This window comes from Palaemon carinicauda, chromosome 15 (assembly GCF_036898095.1).
Source record: "Palaemon carinicauda isolate YSFRI2023 chromosome 15, ASM3689809v2, whole genome shotgun sequence".
In the NCBI taxonomy this organism is placed as follows: domain Eukaryota; kingdom Metazoa; phylum Arthropoda; class Malacostraca; order Decapoda; family Palaemonidae; genus Palaemon; species Palaemon carinicauda.
The window spans coordinates 133,137,152-133,153,117 of NC_090739.1; the positions used below are offsets into that span (position 1 = coordinate 133,137,152).

The following is a 15,966-nucleotide window of genomic DNA, read 5'->3' on the forward strand; positions in this document are numbered from 1 at the left end:
AAAAGAATATATCCAATGTCATATTTCTTACAAAAAGGCAGAAATCTCTGCAATTGATGGCTTTGACAACTTGTAAAAATCCTATGAAAGATTGTGCATGTGGACATGGTAAAAATGCTAGTGTGCTCAGCAGAAAATATTAATGAAACGTGACCACGGGTCCTATGGCTGATGGAAGCGATCAATGTAATGATAAAATAGATTTTTATTCCGGTGGTTTTATTTGGTTTTTGATACAGATGATTGCCTTCCTTAACTTATTGTTTCAGCCCTACTGTACATGATTTCTAGAACAAATAATTTTGGAGTTTGACCAGATTATGTTAAAAAAACTTACTCTCTTTTTTAGGGGATTATGATTTCTAAGGCTGAGGATATCAGGTTGTGTAAAGTGATAAGTTTATATCTGTGGAACATCAAGTTTTATTTATCTATTTTTGGGGACTTCATATTCCCATATATTGGCCCTGGTGGGGGTACTTCAGGTTTCCCCTTTTAGAGTTATTTAATGCAACCTTTCATTATCTTTATTGTAATGAGATCAAGCACATTCAGTTTTCTTCCTTTTTCAGTTCACCACTGATTCAATAGTTTCATATCATTTAGTATATTTTTTCATTTATTATTCATGGCATGTAAACCTTTGTTATATGGCTTCCCTAGCAAAGCAGCAGGATGCATTGAGCTCATCTGCGTTGAGTAATCAATGCAAGATTTCTATGTATTCTACAGTTACTCTATTTATACAGCTGTTTTCATCTGTTTATTGCATTATTAGTTTGAAACATACTAAAGTAGACCTTGCTCATATTAATCTCTTCGCTACGATGACGTTGCTATGTGTCAAAACATGCCTGGTATACACATCGTGATGTTGTGATATATCATCATTATTATTATTATAATTATTATTATAATAATTATTATTATTATTATTACTGCAGATTAAGCTACGAAAGAGTATAGCACATTGTTGTGTATCACACACAGTTCACACTCGGGGAAATTCCACTAAAAAAAATCTCCTCTCCCTAATATCAGCCACTCCTCATGTCTTCAGCAAACCAACAAAGTCTTTGGGATTCTAGCCTTTATTTCTGAATATGTAAAAGCTATTTTAGGTCTGTTTTTGTTACCATACTCTAGCCAATGGCAATATTCCCTACTTGAGGCATTACTCAAACTCACCTGACACCCCCAGCTTGAAAACTTAGGGGTTCTTGCATCTCGCCTTACCACTAACCGAAATACTTATGATTCTAGTCCTTATGATTATGTAAGATCTATTTTAGTGTATTCACATCTCGCCTCACCACCAACCAAAATTCTTGCAATTCTAATCCTTATGATTATGGAAGGTCAATTTTAGTGCTTTCACATCTTGCCTCACCACCAATCAAAATGCTTGCAATTCTAGTCCCTATTCTTGATTACGTAAGGTCTGTTTTATTGTTTATCTATGTTGTCATAGAGTTCAAATCTCAGAGAAAGCCTCTCCACCTCTAAAAGTCCTACCTACAATGAGACGAAAACTTACCAGCAATGCAATTGTTGACACGCGACGAGATTAGTCTTTTTCTTATATTATTCCTTTTTTCTCGACTATCTTTTCTACAAAATAATATAATCTTCATGTCTTATGTATTTCACATTAGTATTGTTTATTGTTTTTAAGAGTAAAGTTAGCTCACTGTCATTATTTCCATTTATTGCCATTCTATGCAGTATTCGTCATGTTCTTACATGCACAGTCTCTATTTCCAAGCCCATGAAATGCCCAAAAGAGGAATGATCCAGTTCATAGGGACAGTCACACGCGAGGTGGGATGACAGACGGACGAACAAAACTTATGTCTAATGAACTAGATTTATATTAATCTCTAAAATTACTGTGAGTTCTTTGCTAAGGCAGCATCTTTAATGGTTACAACCCTTCCAGAAATCTATGATTACTGCCAGATCTTTGCTAGACAACATCTATGCTTTTGGAAGGCTAAAATGTAAAGTCCATCATTACTGATGAGGAGTTTGATATCTTTCGACTGCTATTTATCATGGAATTACGGAATAACATACATGTAGTCACTTCAATGAATATAATTTTTTTTTACACATAAAATTACAGTGCATTACCATTATTTTAGAGAAAATCATATAAAACAAATTTTGGAAAAATTATTCTATAATCACTTTACAATGAATGGAAAAAATATTTTTGTTGTTTAGAGTGAAATACAATAGAAAATAAAGCAACTTTTGAAAAATTTATTCTGCAATTAGCAGTAAAACAAATAAACATGGAAATTTAGGTTATTAACCCTTTTACCCCCAGGCTAATTGGAAATTTTCAACCCTTACCCCTAGGGGGTTATTTTTTTCCCAGCACATTTTGCAGTATATTTTTTAAAAAATTGCTCTAACAGCCTTAATTTTTGTCATAGAGAGGTCAGGTTGGTCTCATTCTCTTGGAAAATGCCTGAATTTTCTCAAAAACTTATCAAAAATATGAAAAAAAAATTTAAATAGCAGTTTTTTGCAAGGACGTACCGGTACGTCCATGGGGGTAAAGGGATGGCTTTTGTGAAACGTACCAGTACGTCCTTTGGGGGTAAAAGGGTTAAAGAGTAAGTGAGTAAGTAAATCAGATGGTGACAAATCTCATACATAGCTTGAGTAGCTGATCCGCAGCCTCGTAATGAACGGGTTAAGTTATATTAAGATTCTTATAATAAATTTTATGTGATCCAGTGGTGGCAACTTTGCTCTTTCTTGGTGCTTATAATAAATATTGATAACAATGTGGCAGTAGTAGAAGTTTTACCTGTAAAAGAAATGAGGTGATTTTATTTGGAATTTTATACAAATTTCCAGTTTTTAATTTTCTTTTCTTTAATATTTCAGGGGGCAAAACCTTTAAGCCTGGCTACTAAAGGGATACAGAAGAAAAAGGTAAGTAAAAAAAAAAAGTGTTAGTTAACCTAACATTTCAACTTTCATCATACATTAATTATATAAACTTTTAGAATAGGGAAAATTATTTCAATTTATTTGAATTTCTTTTTAATATAAAATGCTACATTGGCCCATATATTACAAAAAATGATAGGTAGAATGTGGTACAGTTCTGTATAGTGCAGCACTTCAGATTATTCTTTCATTTAGCAAGATCTTTCATCTGTTAAAATTAGAATATTATACCACTTTAATGCCAGATGTGGAAGGTTCTCTTAACCTTGAGATTGTGTCAGACTTCTTGACCATCATTCTGGGTGAAGTTTTTGACACAACATCTAGTAAGGTAGCATCAAATGTTGTTCACCAAGAGGAATAAGACTTTTGCCTTCAGATTACTAAGCGACTTTTTAATATATTTTATTGGTACTCATGTTTATAATGTGTACTAAGGCAAATTTTTTCCAAAGCTCAAGTCACAATTTCTGTCATGAATCATGCAGTCTGCTACATCCTAAAGACTAGGGAACACAGCCCATCAGATGTGGGAAATATACATTTGGTAAGGGGGTTTTGGCAAACCAGGCTAATAGTGCTGCAGACCCATTACAATGTTGGACATATAGGTATCAAGGAGGGGTATTGAAAAAAGGGGAATAAATGGTACAGAAAATAAAAAAAACAGGAGAGGTACATGAAATACAGGCAAAGTCCGAGACACTCGCGTAGCTAACAGTAACCTACTCAGACCCCATCACACACAAGACAGGTCAAGCCTAATCCCCCACTCAACTAAGAAGCCAAGAGATATTGGTTTTTATTTCTCCCAAGTCTGCCAACATGAGTGAAACTGCATCATAGGCATCAGTACAGACTGTAATTGCCTAGTTTTGACAAATAAACATGCTCTTAGAATAACTGATGGGCTGCACATGTCTTATTTTTTATTGTTAAAATTTATATTGATTTTTGTAATTTTTCATATGCATATATAAATTTATCAAAGAGTTATGGGTATTCATACCGTTAGGTCTTAATTAAATTAATAATCTGATACCCAACTCTGGGGAACCTACGGAAAGAGTTGTCTTGTATATTATTAGGTCACACGCTGTTTAGTACACATTATCAATGCTATGATTAAATTTTTCTATTGGATAACCTTTATGGCAATTGCTGTATATAATAATTTTTCCCTTATCAATGATTTATGGCCAAGTTCTAAAGTAAGTTGGTCATTGTATAGCCAGCCAGTATCTTTAACTTCAATAAATGCTATTCATTTGGTAACATTTAGAATTTATTAGGTAATATAAGAATTTTTTTTTTTTTACTTAATGTTAGAATGTGAAAATTTTCAAGTGGACACTGTCAGTTTGTTGGCAATTCCCTGAGGTCCAGCAGATCTGACAACTTTCTTTTTAATAGGTCATTCATAAAAATGGCCAAGATTATTATTAATGAGCATAGATTTTTTTGTGACCTGAATGATCAATGCTCGACTTTGAAGCCATCCTAAAGGGTCTATTGTTTAGTGAGAGGTGAACATTGGAATAAGGTAAAATTGAATTAGACAGCTATGCAAATCAAAAGGCAGAAAATACTGCAGCTGCTTGGCAAAGGGTTGCTGCAAGTAGCCTTTTGTGCTGTCTACACCATATCTACTCCCTAAATTCATAGCTTTGTCAGCTTCATCTGCTTTCCTGTCTAAATATTCTCTCCAGTCAATCCTGGCTTTTCTTTTGACTTCATTATCTGATACTGGAATACTTAACATGCTCTACCTTGTAGTTTTTCTTTACTTCTTCAAAAACTTTCAACAATCAATTTCTGCATTTGTCTCCTTTTTTAGTATCTTGAGTATCATTTGATATCCATGGTTTTGTTTTCTTCTTGTAACTGCATATCACATCATTTGTCATTAATTGTCTGCTCCTCATCTCTTAAAATCTCTAAGACTGCAAATAAATTCCTACATTTCTACATTCAATTGCAAAGGTTTCTTTGTGCTCATCTTCTAGAAGTATAGTTATATCAAACCGAGGTATTCTATCTACATTTCTGTTGGGTGCTTTCAGTTTAATTTCATTGTGGCAATGAGGAGCTTGTGATCACATCAATATCTGCACCTCTTTAGCTTCTTACATTTCTCTGAGTCCTCCTCCTCTATTTATTAATGTCTATGTGATCTATTTGGTTTTTGTAATTGCCATATAGAAAAGTCTATGTATATTTGTGGATGGCCTTGTGCTGGAAAAGAATACCTCTAATAAGATTGTTTGTTGAACAAAAACTTTTAAGTGTGCCCCATTTTCATTTGTCCCTTTGCCAAGACCCTCAACCCCCATGATATTATCTATACTGTACCGATTGTTCCTTCCAAATTTAACATTGAGGTCACCCATCACAATTTTTATATCCTGCTTCTCATAAGTCCTGCTATCAATGTGGATGTCATGAGATTCAGGTAATAAAAGTTTGTGGCAGGCATAACAACTTTTATTTGTGTTCGATCTACCGGAATCCAGACATGGATGATTCTATCTTCGATTGTCTTCTTACCATTATGGCTAAGATACAAGAAGATGATAGAAAGGCTTCTTTTGTCTTTGTTGGTGATTTTAATGCTCACCATAGGGAGTGGTTAAGTTCTATCTCTCCTACTGATCGCCATGGCTTAAGAGCTTTAGACTTTGCCTCTGAATCAGGCTGTGAGCAAATCATAAATGAAGCTACTCACAGGTCTGGTAATTGCTTGGACCTCGTATACACTGACTCCCCTGGCGTTATAACTAGTAAGGTTGGTTCTCCAGTCGGGACACCTGATCATGCCTTGATTTCATTATTAGTGAAGACTGAGCAGCCTGTCCCTGATATATCATATTATTGTAAAATTTATATGAAATCCCAAGCAGACTGGAATGGGATTTTGCATGATCTTTTGTGCTTAAATTGGTCACAATTATATAATAGTGTAGATCCTGTTGTCCCTTTGAATGAGAATCTAGTCAACATAATCGATAGGCGTATCCCTTCTCGTGTGCTAAGGTACCGAGTGAAAGACAACCATGGTTTAATGATGATTGTAGACGTGCTTATTTGGAGAAGCAGGAGGCCTATCACCTTTGGAAGGGTAACAGATCAGATTTGACGTGGAACAACTATACTCAGCTTCGAGCTTTTGCTCTGAGAGTTTATGCCTCAACTGAAAAGGAGTACAATTCAACCATAAAAGAAACCCTTTCTGGTACAACTCAGGAACATAAATGGTGGTCTACCCTTAAATCTGCACTCTTTGGTGTAGATACAACAGTTCCTCCTTTACTTAAACCTGATGGCTCAGTCACTCACTGTCCAAAGGAAAAGGCAACCCTTTTGGCTGATGTTTTTGACAGTAAACAGAGTAATGAAAAACTTGAACTTCCTCATTCCTGTTTTCCTGAGGCTAAACTAACTAGTTTAGCTTTTCAATCTCGTGAGATTAAAGCTCTATTGATGGACCTTGATGCTTATGGAGGTGTAGACCTAAATGGTATTTTTCCTTTGTTTTTTATAAAGACAGCAGATTTCTTGGCTCCAAAGTTATCTGTTATTTTGCGCAAGTTAGCAAGACGAGGAGCTTTTAGCACTTGTTGGAGAATAGGTAATGTTACTCCTCTATGTAAATGTGTTTGTGGTAGCTCAAGTCCCACTGATTACCTCCCAATTTCCATAACTCCCATATTATCTAAAGTTTTTGAACGTCTTCTGGCAAAACGTCTTAATAGGTTTGCTGAAGGTAATCATCTACTCCCTAGTTTGCAATTTGGTTTTCGTAAAGGCCTTGGAGCATGTGATGCCCTTCTTACAATCTCCAATGCTGTACAGAAGTCCCTTGATTGTGGTCATGAAGTGTGTATGATTGGCCTTGATTTTAGTGCTGCCTTTGACCGTGTAAATCATGAGGCCCTTGTTTTCAAACTGAAACAGTTGGGAGTGGGTGGGTCGTTTCTTAGCGTTATTATTGATTTTTTAAGTAATAGATCTCAAAGAGTTGTTGTTGACGGGCACCATAGTGAGTATAGGAATGTGATATCCGGTGTTCCACAGGGTAGTGTTCTTGGCCCATTACTTTTCATACTATATACACATGACATGTGGTTTGGCCTAGAAAACAAGCTTGTTGCATATGCAGATGATGCTACTCTCTTTGCATCAATTCCATCCCCTGAATGTAGATCTGGGGTTGGTGAATCCCTTAATAGAGATTTAGCTAATATTAGTGCATGGTGCAAATTATGGGGTATGAAGTTGAATCCTAACAAAACTCAAAGTATGATTGTAAGTAGGTCAAGGACGGTGGCTCCTCAACATCCGGATCTCAGTATTGATAATGTTTCTTTAAATTTGTATGACTCTTTCAAAATTTTAGGTGTGATTCTCGACAGCAAATTTACTTTTGAGAAACATTTAAGGTCTGTGTCTTCTTCAATTGCACAAAAAATTGGCTTATTGAGAAAGTCTTATAAGATATTCGGTGATCAATCTATTCTGAAGAAGTGTTTTAATTCTTTCATTCTACCTTGTTTTGAGTATTGTTCTCCTGTCTGGTCTTCAGCTGCTGATTCTCATCTCAATTTATTGGACAGAAACTTACGGTCTATTAAATTTCTTATTCCTGATCTAGATATTAATCTCTGGCACCGTCGTTCAATTAGTTCATTATGCATGTTGCATAAGATTTTTCATAACTCTGACCATCCTTTACATTCAGATCTCCCTGGACAATTCTATCCTGTTCGTAATACTAGGCAGGCAGTTAATTCTAATAGCCAGGCCTTCTCCATCCTGAGGCTCAATACTACGCAGTACTCTAGAAGTTTTATTCCAGCTGTTACCAAGTTGTGGAATGATCTTCCTAATCGGGTAGTTGAATCAGTAGAACTTCAAAAGTTCAAAGTTGGAGCAAATGCTTTTTTGTTGACCAGGCGGACATGAGTCTTTTTATAGTTTATATATGACATATTTGTTTTTGACATTGTTAATAGTTTATATATGACATATCTTTAACGTTGTTGCCTTTTTTAGAATGATTTATTGTTAATTAGTTCTCTTCATTTATTTATTTCCTCATTTCCTTTCCTCACTGGGCTATTTTTCCCTATTGGGGCCCCTGGGCTTATAGCATCTTGCTTTTCCACTAGGGTTGTAGCTTGGATAGTAATAATAATAATGGGGTCTCATCTATTACACTGCAGTTCTTCATGGTATTCATCTTTAATTTCTTCAGGGGAATCATTTGTGTGTGTATTCATCTGTTGCCAATGACAATTCTTTACTTTCAATTTATTGGGTATCATATTGAAATAATATAGTATTGTACATTGTATGTTTTGTAGTGGTCTTTAGTATGCTGCCTCTCAAAAAATGTGATTGAAAAGAAAATCTTGTAACTGACTTTTATGTTTTTCAGGTGAACAGAAACAAGAAGAAGAAAAAGAAGTTGAAAAAATCTATAGCAATGTTGGTAAATAATGTTCCAGAAAGAATGGTAAATATGTAGTTTGATTACAGATTATAAATAATATTGGTAGTCTTAAACTATGCAGTATTTAGTATCTTATACATACTACTTTACCATTTGGTAGTAGGTTAGCCAAGGCACTTGCCACCAATTGACATACTTCTGCTGGAGATTTATTAGGCCCTTTAACTTACCAGATTGTACCGCATCGGATCCCTCTCTAGTTACTGCTCATTTTTCCTTCACCTACGTATACACTGAAATAGTCTGGCTTATTCGTTACACATTCTCCCATTTCCTCATTCACCCGAAACACTAAGATAACTGGAAAATTATTCTTCACTCATGGGCATACCTACTGCACTATATTTGTTCAGTTGCTACTTTCCACTTGGTAAGGGTAGAAGGGTAGTTTTATGTTGTCAATGGTACTAGTGGAGTGGGTGTGTGCATGTATTGTACCACTATGTAAAGGAAAGGGAGATGTGCATAAGTGTTGAAATTCAAGGGGTATTAGTTTGCCTAGTGTGGTTGGGAAAGAGTGTGGTAGAGTACTAATTAATATGATTAAGGATAAAACAGAGAGGGGAATCTTAGAAGTACAGGGTGGTTTTAAAGGAGGTAGGGGATGTATGAATTAGATTTTTGCAGGTAGGCAGATATGAAAGAAATATTTAGCAAAAGGCAAGTAGGTGTATGTTGCATTTATGGATCTGGAGGAAGTGTGTGATAGAGTTAATAGGTAAGCGATGTGGAATGTGACGAGGTTATATGGAATTGGTGGAAGGTTTTTGCAAGCAGTGAAGAGTTTCTACATAGGCAGTAAAGCGTGTGGTAGGATAGGAAATGAAGTGAGCGAGTGGTTTCTAGTGAGAGTGGAGCCAAGAGAGAGATGTGTGATGTCACCATGGTTGTTCAGTTTGTTGATGGAGCGGTGAGAGAGGTGAATGCTTGAGTGCTTGGTCGAGGATTGAAACTGGGAGGTTAGCTATGGTAAGCAGCTCTTTTAGGAGGACACCCCAAAAGGAAACCAATGTTCTCCAGTCTTGGGTAGGGCCATAGCCTCTGTGGTCTTCCACTGTTTTGGTTTAGAGTTCTCTTACTTGAGGGTACACGAAGGCATTCTCTCACTGGACTATTTTCCATGTTGGAAACCTTGAACTTTTTCATAAAATCCGGCTTTTCCAATTAGAGTTGTAGCTCAACTAGTAGTTATGATAATAATAATAATAGCACCAAGATGCTATGAAACTGAACAATTTAAAGTAACTCATTACAGGTACTATTTAGGTTTAGTCATTATACAAATGTTTAACTTTATATTGATATAACCATAATTTTATAAGTGATAAAAAAATGTTGAAGTTTTCATTGTAATGTCCCAGATACAAATCTTAGACCCCAAAAAGTCTACTACTGGAAGCAGTGGTGAAGGTTTTCACATTAGAATAGTAATTTTTTGGTTTAGGAATATTCAGCATAATTTTTATTATGGATCTTGGTGGCTAAGCCCATCAGACTTGGCTAATCCAGTGATCTTGTAACTCCAGCAAAGGTTTCCTGATATACAATATATACCTGATTAGCAATGCATTACTTTGCTAAAATATGCTCCTAGATAACCACACTTTTGGAAAAATAAAGGCTAATAAGATAAGATGTTTGTTTACGTATATGTGGGATAGAAGTTACTGGAAATTTTGTAAATTTTATTACATGTAATTCTCTATTATTTCCAATTATTTCCTTTCAGGAACCAGAAATAATGAGTGAATACCCCATGCCTGCATCTTCAGTTGCTTCCCTTATGGAACAAAAAGTAAACAATGATTCTCCCTCGCTGGTGTCTCCAAATGCTGAACAAAACATGAACAGTGACACTCCCTTGTTGGTGTCTCCAATTGCTGATTGCAGTTATTCAGAGCTCAAACAGATGAAGAAGCAGGTAGACAAATTGAGGATGGTAAGTGAAAAGTTTTCTAAATTTTGAATTTTGGATTCTTGAAAGCTTTTTTTAAATTTCACATTCTAATTGTGCATATTTTACTAATCATTTGGCTATTGTGCTTAGTGTACTAGTTATTTAGCCTTCTGTAAATAAAACTGGAATAGGTAGTCAATTACATATGTGTCATTTTAGTAATGAAAGTTGTTGTTATGATAGAGTTTTATATACTTATAAGATATTTACATAATCTTGATTTAGACAAATTCACATTTGATTAATTTGGTGTCAAGAGGAGAGTCAAATGAAAACTTTCTCTTGCAGCCTTAGAAATAGGAACTTGTAGTAATGAAAAAATTGAGTGAAGTCCTGTAGTAAATATTTCCAGAGATTGTTATTGTGCTCCCATTCTAAAGTAGATTTTTATTTTCTGAATCCATTACCTTTTTACTTATGCATGAAAAAATTTTTTTTTCCAATCAGCCATGGCCATTTATTGAATTGACAAAAGCGGGACTTGATTGCCAGATTACTTCAGAAACTAAAGAGAGAAAACCTTTAACTATTAAAGAAGTTCAGTCTTCAATTCTACATTTTTTGATGCCTGGAACATTTCCATTACCCTCAAAGTAAGTACATTACTATGTTATTGATTCAGAAGTAAATTGGATTATTTTAGAAAATACATAATTAGTCTATTTTCTTTTTCACTCTTATCCTGGTTTCACTGACATGTCCCCTAAGGTGGGGCCAATGATGGTGTGATCTATCACGCAACAGTGTATTACTGTAGTGGATCCTTACAGCAACTATTTAGCACAAGCTTCATTGCTTTTAACCTCTTTCTTTTCCTCCATTCCCTTTAGTCACTTTCTGCTCAGCTGTCAAACTGCAATTAGTTAACCATTCCTAATATCCTTATTGCTTCTCTCTGGAAAGCTCTGTTTTATCAACATTTATCCCAAGAAGTAAAAGATTTCCTGTTCTCTTTCCTTTCAAAGGACTTATGCCTATAGTATAGTAATGTGACACTCTAGCAATCAATGGATATAACTGATAGCTTATTCAAACCACAGAGCCTTTGTCTTTCAGTCTGTGTTGAATTCAGCTTGATGACAGCCCCTAACTGGAGATTAAAATTTAAGTTTATTCATTGGGTTTAGAGATGTCTCATCTTGAGGATTCGTTAATAACTACTGCGTAGGTTCAAGGAAATTATTTCTGGATGATCAGATCCACATTCTGTATGGTTTCTGACAAAATTAAGATGTTCAAAGCACTAAAGAAAACAAACTTGCCTTTAGTTCAGCGGGAAATCCATAGAAGATAAGACTAGTTGATCATAGAGGGGATGATGACGATAATGGCATACCAGCACCAAACTCCAATACAGCGCTTAACCAATCAAATTTTGATAATGATGAGCTTCACAAGCTCTCAACTTATTTAGCTTCTTTTGTGAAATCTCAGAAGGCCAGTGAGTCTTCAATTTAAGGCCGTAATTCTGAACTAACTTATCCTATTTCAAACTCTAATCTGACCTCAAGTCCATTCAGTAAAGGTTATGATGATGTAGAGTCCATATAGATTTGAAATCCTCTCAAATTCTTTATTTACTTGCGACCCTTCTGTTGCAAAACTCATGCCTACCGGCATTCTTATCGGCTACTTTTAGAGAAGTAGATTGCAAGGGAGAAGGAGTTGGTAGGTTGGATCCTAACATCACTCTGCTTGCTTAGGTAAGGGCTCTAAAGCAACCTCGTATTTCTGTTTTGGAGGCGTGACGTATTGTGTCATTCCCTTTGAGCAAAATGTTTCTGATAAAGTTTCAGCAAGGCTGATTGGTTGCATTATGTTTTGGATAGCAGTGCATATCATTTGCTTGCAAGCTCAATCACTAGCTCATCATAGGTTGGCCTTTAACAGAGTTGATTTAGGCACTAGTATCTTAAACTTGCAAAATGAGGCCTTGAAAAACAAATGTGTAGTAGCTCCCATTCAAAGATGTAAACAAACAGGAAAACCAGTAAGTAATGTCTTGGTTCATCCCTTATGAACAGGATGAGAATGAAGAAAACCTAAAGGAAGAGCCTTTCTATGAGAGATATCTGTTTTAGTCTTAAAAGAAACATATTGCTGGGATATTTCCTAAAAAATCAACCCTCCATATCCGCAGGTTCTTTCTTCGCGATTTTGCTCTCGTGACACAGAACCTTATAACCTATTAAATAAAAATTCAGATGTTTGCAGGTTTGCGAGAAGTACTCTCGCAGCGCGACAATTTCAAACAGCCCACACTCCTTTGTACCTCGCATGCTTCGCGCCACTTCCCTCTCCTCGCAGCACAACATCCCACCTCACGCTGACTCGGCTTCAGTCTTGCATTGTCTCTCCTCGCTTGTGTATGTCCCATTTCGGTCCTTTTTGAGCAGAATCATGTTTTCAAGTAAAAAAGTGATGTAGTTGTATACAGTAGTAAATACTCCTGTACAGTGTTTACTGAGTAATGTACTTTAGCTGTGTGATTCCCTACAGTACTGTGCAAGAGACGACGCATCAGGAGTTGTGTCTTGCTTCAAGATTGTGTAGAACTTTGTACGAAAATGGTTAGTGGTCTTTGTATAAAAGATGTATACTAAGTTAATCTTAGATATAGTATCAGTGTATACATATTGTATAGTACAGTATTTCAGTAATGTATAGTTTTGCTTACTAACTATACTATACTGTGCTTACTAACTATACTATACTGTACTATACGTAAATTACTACTGTACTCTACAATATGTAAATGAAGGGTACGTGTACGGTGAGTTGTCAAACAGTGGGAGTTGTCCAAACGAAAACAGTTAAGCTTTATTGTAGTGATAGTATTGTACATATATTACAGTAATATTTTAGACACTACAATATCAGCTATTGTTGTATTAGATAGAAGCAACAGTGTTTTGTTGTTTTAAGTGTCTCAATGACTACTGTAGTATTATGAACTGTACTGTACCGTAGCTTTACTTTGTATTGTACGTAATGTACACGTGTGCACATGTATATTTACTGAAATGTGTTCGTTCATTTACACAATTCTTATACAGTACAGTACTGTGATAGAAAGCAACTAGAAACAATATGATTTATTATTATTATTATTATTACTATTATTATTATTATTATTATTATTACTACTACTAGCTAAGCTATAACCCTAGTTGGAAAGGAAGATGCTATAAGCCCAAGGGCTCCAAGGAAAAATAGCCCAGTGAGGAAAGAAAATAAGGAAATAAACAAACTATGATGAACAATTGAAATAAAATATTTTAAGAACAGTAACATTATTAAAACAGATCTTTCACATATAAAGTAAGAAGAGACTTTAGTCAGCCTGTTCAACATAAAAACATTTGCTGCAAGTTTGAACTTTTGAAGTTCTACCGATTTAACTACCCGATTAGGAAAATCATTCCACAACTTGGTCACAGCTGGAATTAATCTTCTAGAATACCGTGTAGTATTGAGCCTCACAATGGAGAAGGCATGACTATTAGAATTAACTACATACTTAGTATTATGAACAGGATGGTACTATCCGGGAAGATCTGAATGTAAAGGATGGTCAGGATTATGAAAAATCTTATGCAACATGCATAGCCAGCTAATTGAATGACGGTGCCAAAGATTAATCAGGGATAAGAAATTTAATAGACCGTAAGTTCTTGTCCAACAAATTAAGATGAGACTCAGTTGCTGAAGACATACACTGATGCAGACAAACTGCGTGGAAAACAACTACTCGTGTGAAAACATGCTTTTTTGACGTGCAGAAATATTGCTGTACGGAAAAATTCTGCTTGTGTGAAGCGAGAAGTCTCCTGTTTCCTCTTTTCACCCAAGCATTTTTTCATCTTCTGGCTTTTTATAGTTTTCTGACTTATTGTTCTATCTATCTACCAAGGCACTTCCCCTAATTTGGGGGGTAGCCAACATAAAAAAGGGGGTCTTTTTTCCTCTAAGCACCTCACAGCCTGACGAGGGATTTGGCCGAGTTTGGTTGGTACTGCTAGGGTGCCACAGTCCACCCTCCCCAGTTATCCACCACAAATGAAGCTTCATATACCAAATTCCTTAATGTTGCTGGTGACCGGAGGAAGCAGCAGGGCCTATCAGAACTGCATCACAATCCTTGCCATTCATTCCTAATTCTAGCACGCTTTTTTTAAATATTTAACTTAGCCGGTGAATATATAATAGCTGACGTCTCCGGCGGCTCGACAGAAAAACACAAAAACTCGCGAGCGATCGCTATGAAGGTTGCGGGTGTGCCCACCAGCGCCAACTATCGGCCAGATACCGCATATACATGTAAACAGCTCCAGTTCTTCTCTGTCGGTCTGATCGACAAGTTGATTCCATTACTCGCTGTTAACCTGGAGTTTTTCAACTGTCTTGGTGAAGTACTTCTTTTTGGTTTGAGCTTTCGCAGTGCAGGTGTTTTATCTTCAATAAACTCTTGAACTCTTTTTTGGATAGATTTAATTGTTGATGACTTTGGATTGTTTTTGGACTTTCTTTGACTTTTCAAAATAGCTGACCCTTCTCCAATTCCTAAATTTCGTAAATGTAATGCTAGGGATTGTAACAAACGTCTTCCAAAGGCCTCTCTCGACCCACATACTGTGTGTTCTAATTGTCGGGGTAAAACCTGTCAATTAGGAGATCGGTGTGATGAGTGCGTGGTACTTTCGGAATTCGACTGGCTAGAGTTTGATAAGTATTCTCGTAAGCTAAAGAGAGATAGGGTGAGGAGAAGTTCCTCTAGATCGTTAGAATTTTCCTCCTCCCATGCCCCTGAACCTAATCCTTCCCCAGTAGTAGTTGTGCCTGAACCCTCTACTAGCACTCATGAACCATCAATGCGGGATATGTTACGTGCCATTCAAGCTTTGGGCGAGAAAGTTGAGTCGTTAGCTACGGACCGTAATCAACTCATGGCGGATGTAAAAGAGTTAAAGTGTCAGAGTGCCACATTAGAAAATTGTGGGGAGAAAGTGATTAGTGCGCAAAGTGTTATCAGTGTTGCGACCGAGGGTTCGTCTGTTCGTGCCTGTCGTTCGCCTAGTCCGAGACCTCTTGCAAGCTCCCATGCCCCAGAGAAGTAATGTCGTAGGACTTATGGGTTCGAGAGGCTTTAACCAACGAACAGACGTTCCCTCTATGGTTTCAGGCGTGTCTCGTCAAGACCGCCCCTACCATAAGACGAGCGAGACGATTTTCTCCTCGTCATCCGAAGGCTTCTCGCGTAAGAAACCGTGGAGCAAGGTTTCGAGACCCTTAAAGCGAAAGTCAGTCCCCTCAGGACAGGTCCAGCGTCCTGGTTGTAGCCATTGGGACAGCTCTGACCCTGTGCAGTCATCGGAAGACTGCTCGCCGCCTAAACAGAAGCGTAACACAGGCTCCGAGAGTCTTAGTGTAGGCAATGTTTTGCAGTCACAGACGTTACCCTCGTCTCGTACCGCACCCATTCCCGTTGATCCTAAATGGGTGGTACTGCAAGACATGCAGAATAAGCTTG

At 36.6% G+C, this 15,966-nt stretch overlaps 1 protein-coding gene across 2 annotated transcripts in view; it reads left to right on the forward strand.

The window, feature by feature from the left end:
- The window catches only part of Rexo5 (RNA exonuclease 5), a 100,578-nt gene that overhangs the window by 36,523 nt on the left and 48,089 nt on the right, over positions 1-15,966 (forward strand). For both annotated transcript variants that reach the window (XM_068388690.1, XM_068388689.1), the window contains exons 5-8: positions 2,902-2,949; positions 8,405-8,482; positions 10,209-10,418; positions 10,884-11,029. In XM_068388690.1, the coding sequence (XP_068244791.1) occupies positions 2,902-2,949; positions 8,405-8,482; positions 10,209-10,418; positions 10,884-11,029 (482 nt within the window). The remainder of the gene's footprint in view (positions 1-2,901; positions 2,950-8,404; positions 8,483-10,208; positions 10,419-10,883; positions 11,030-15,966) is intronic.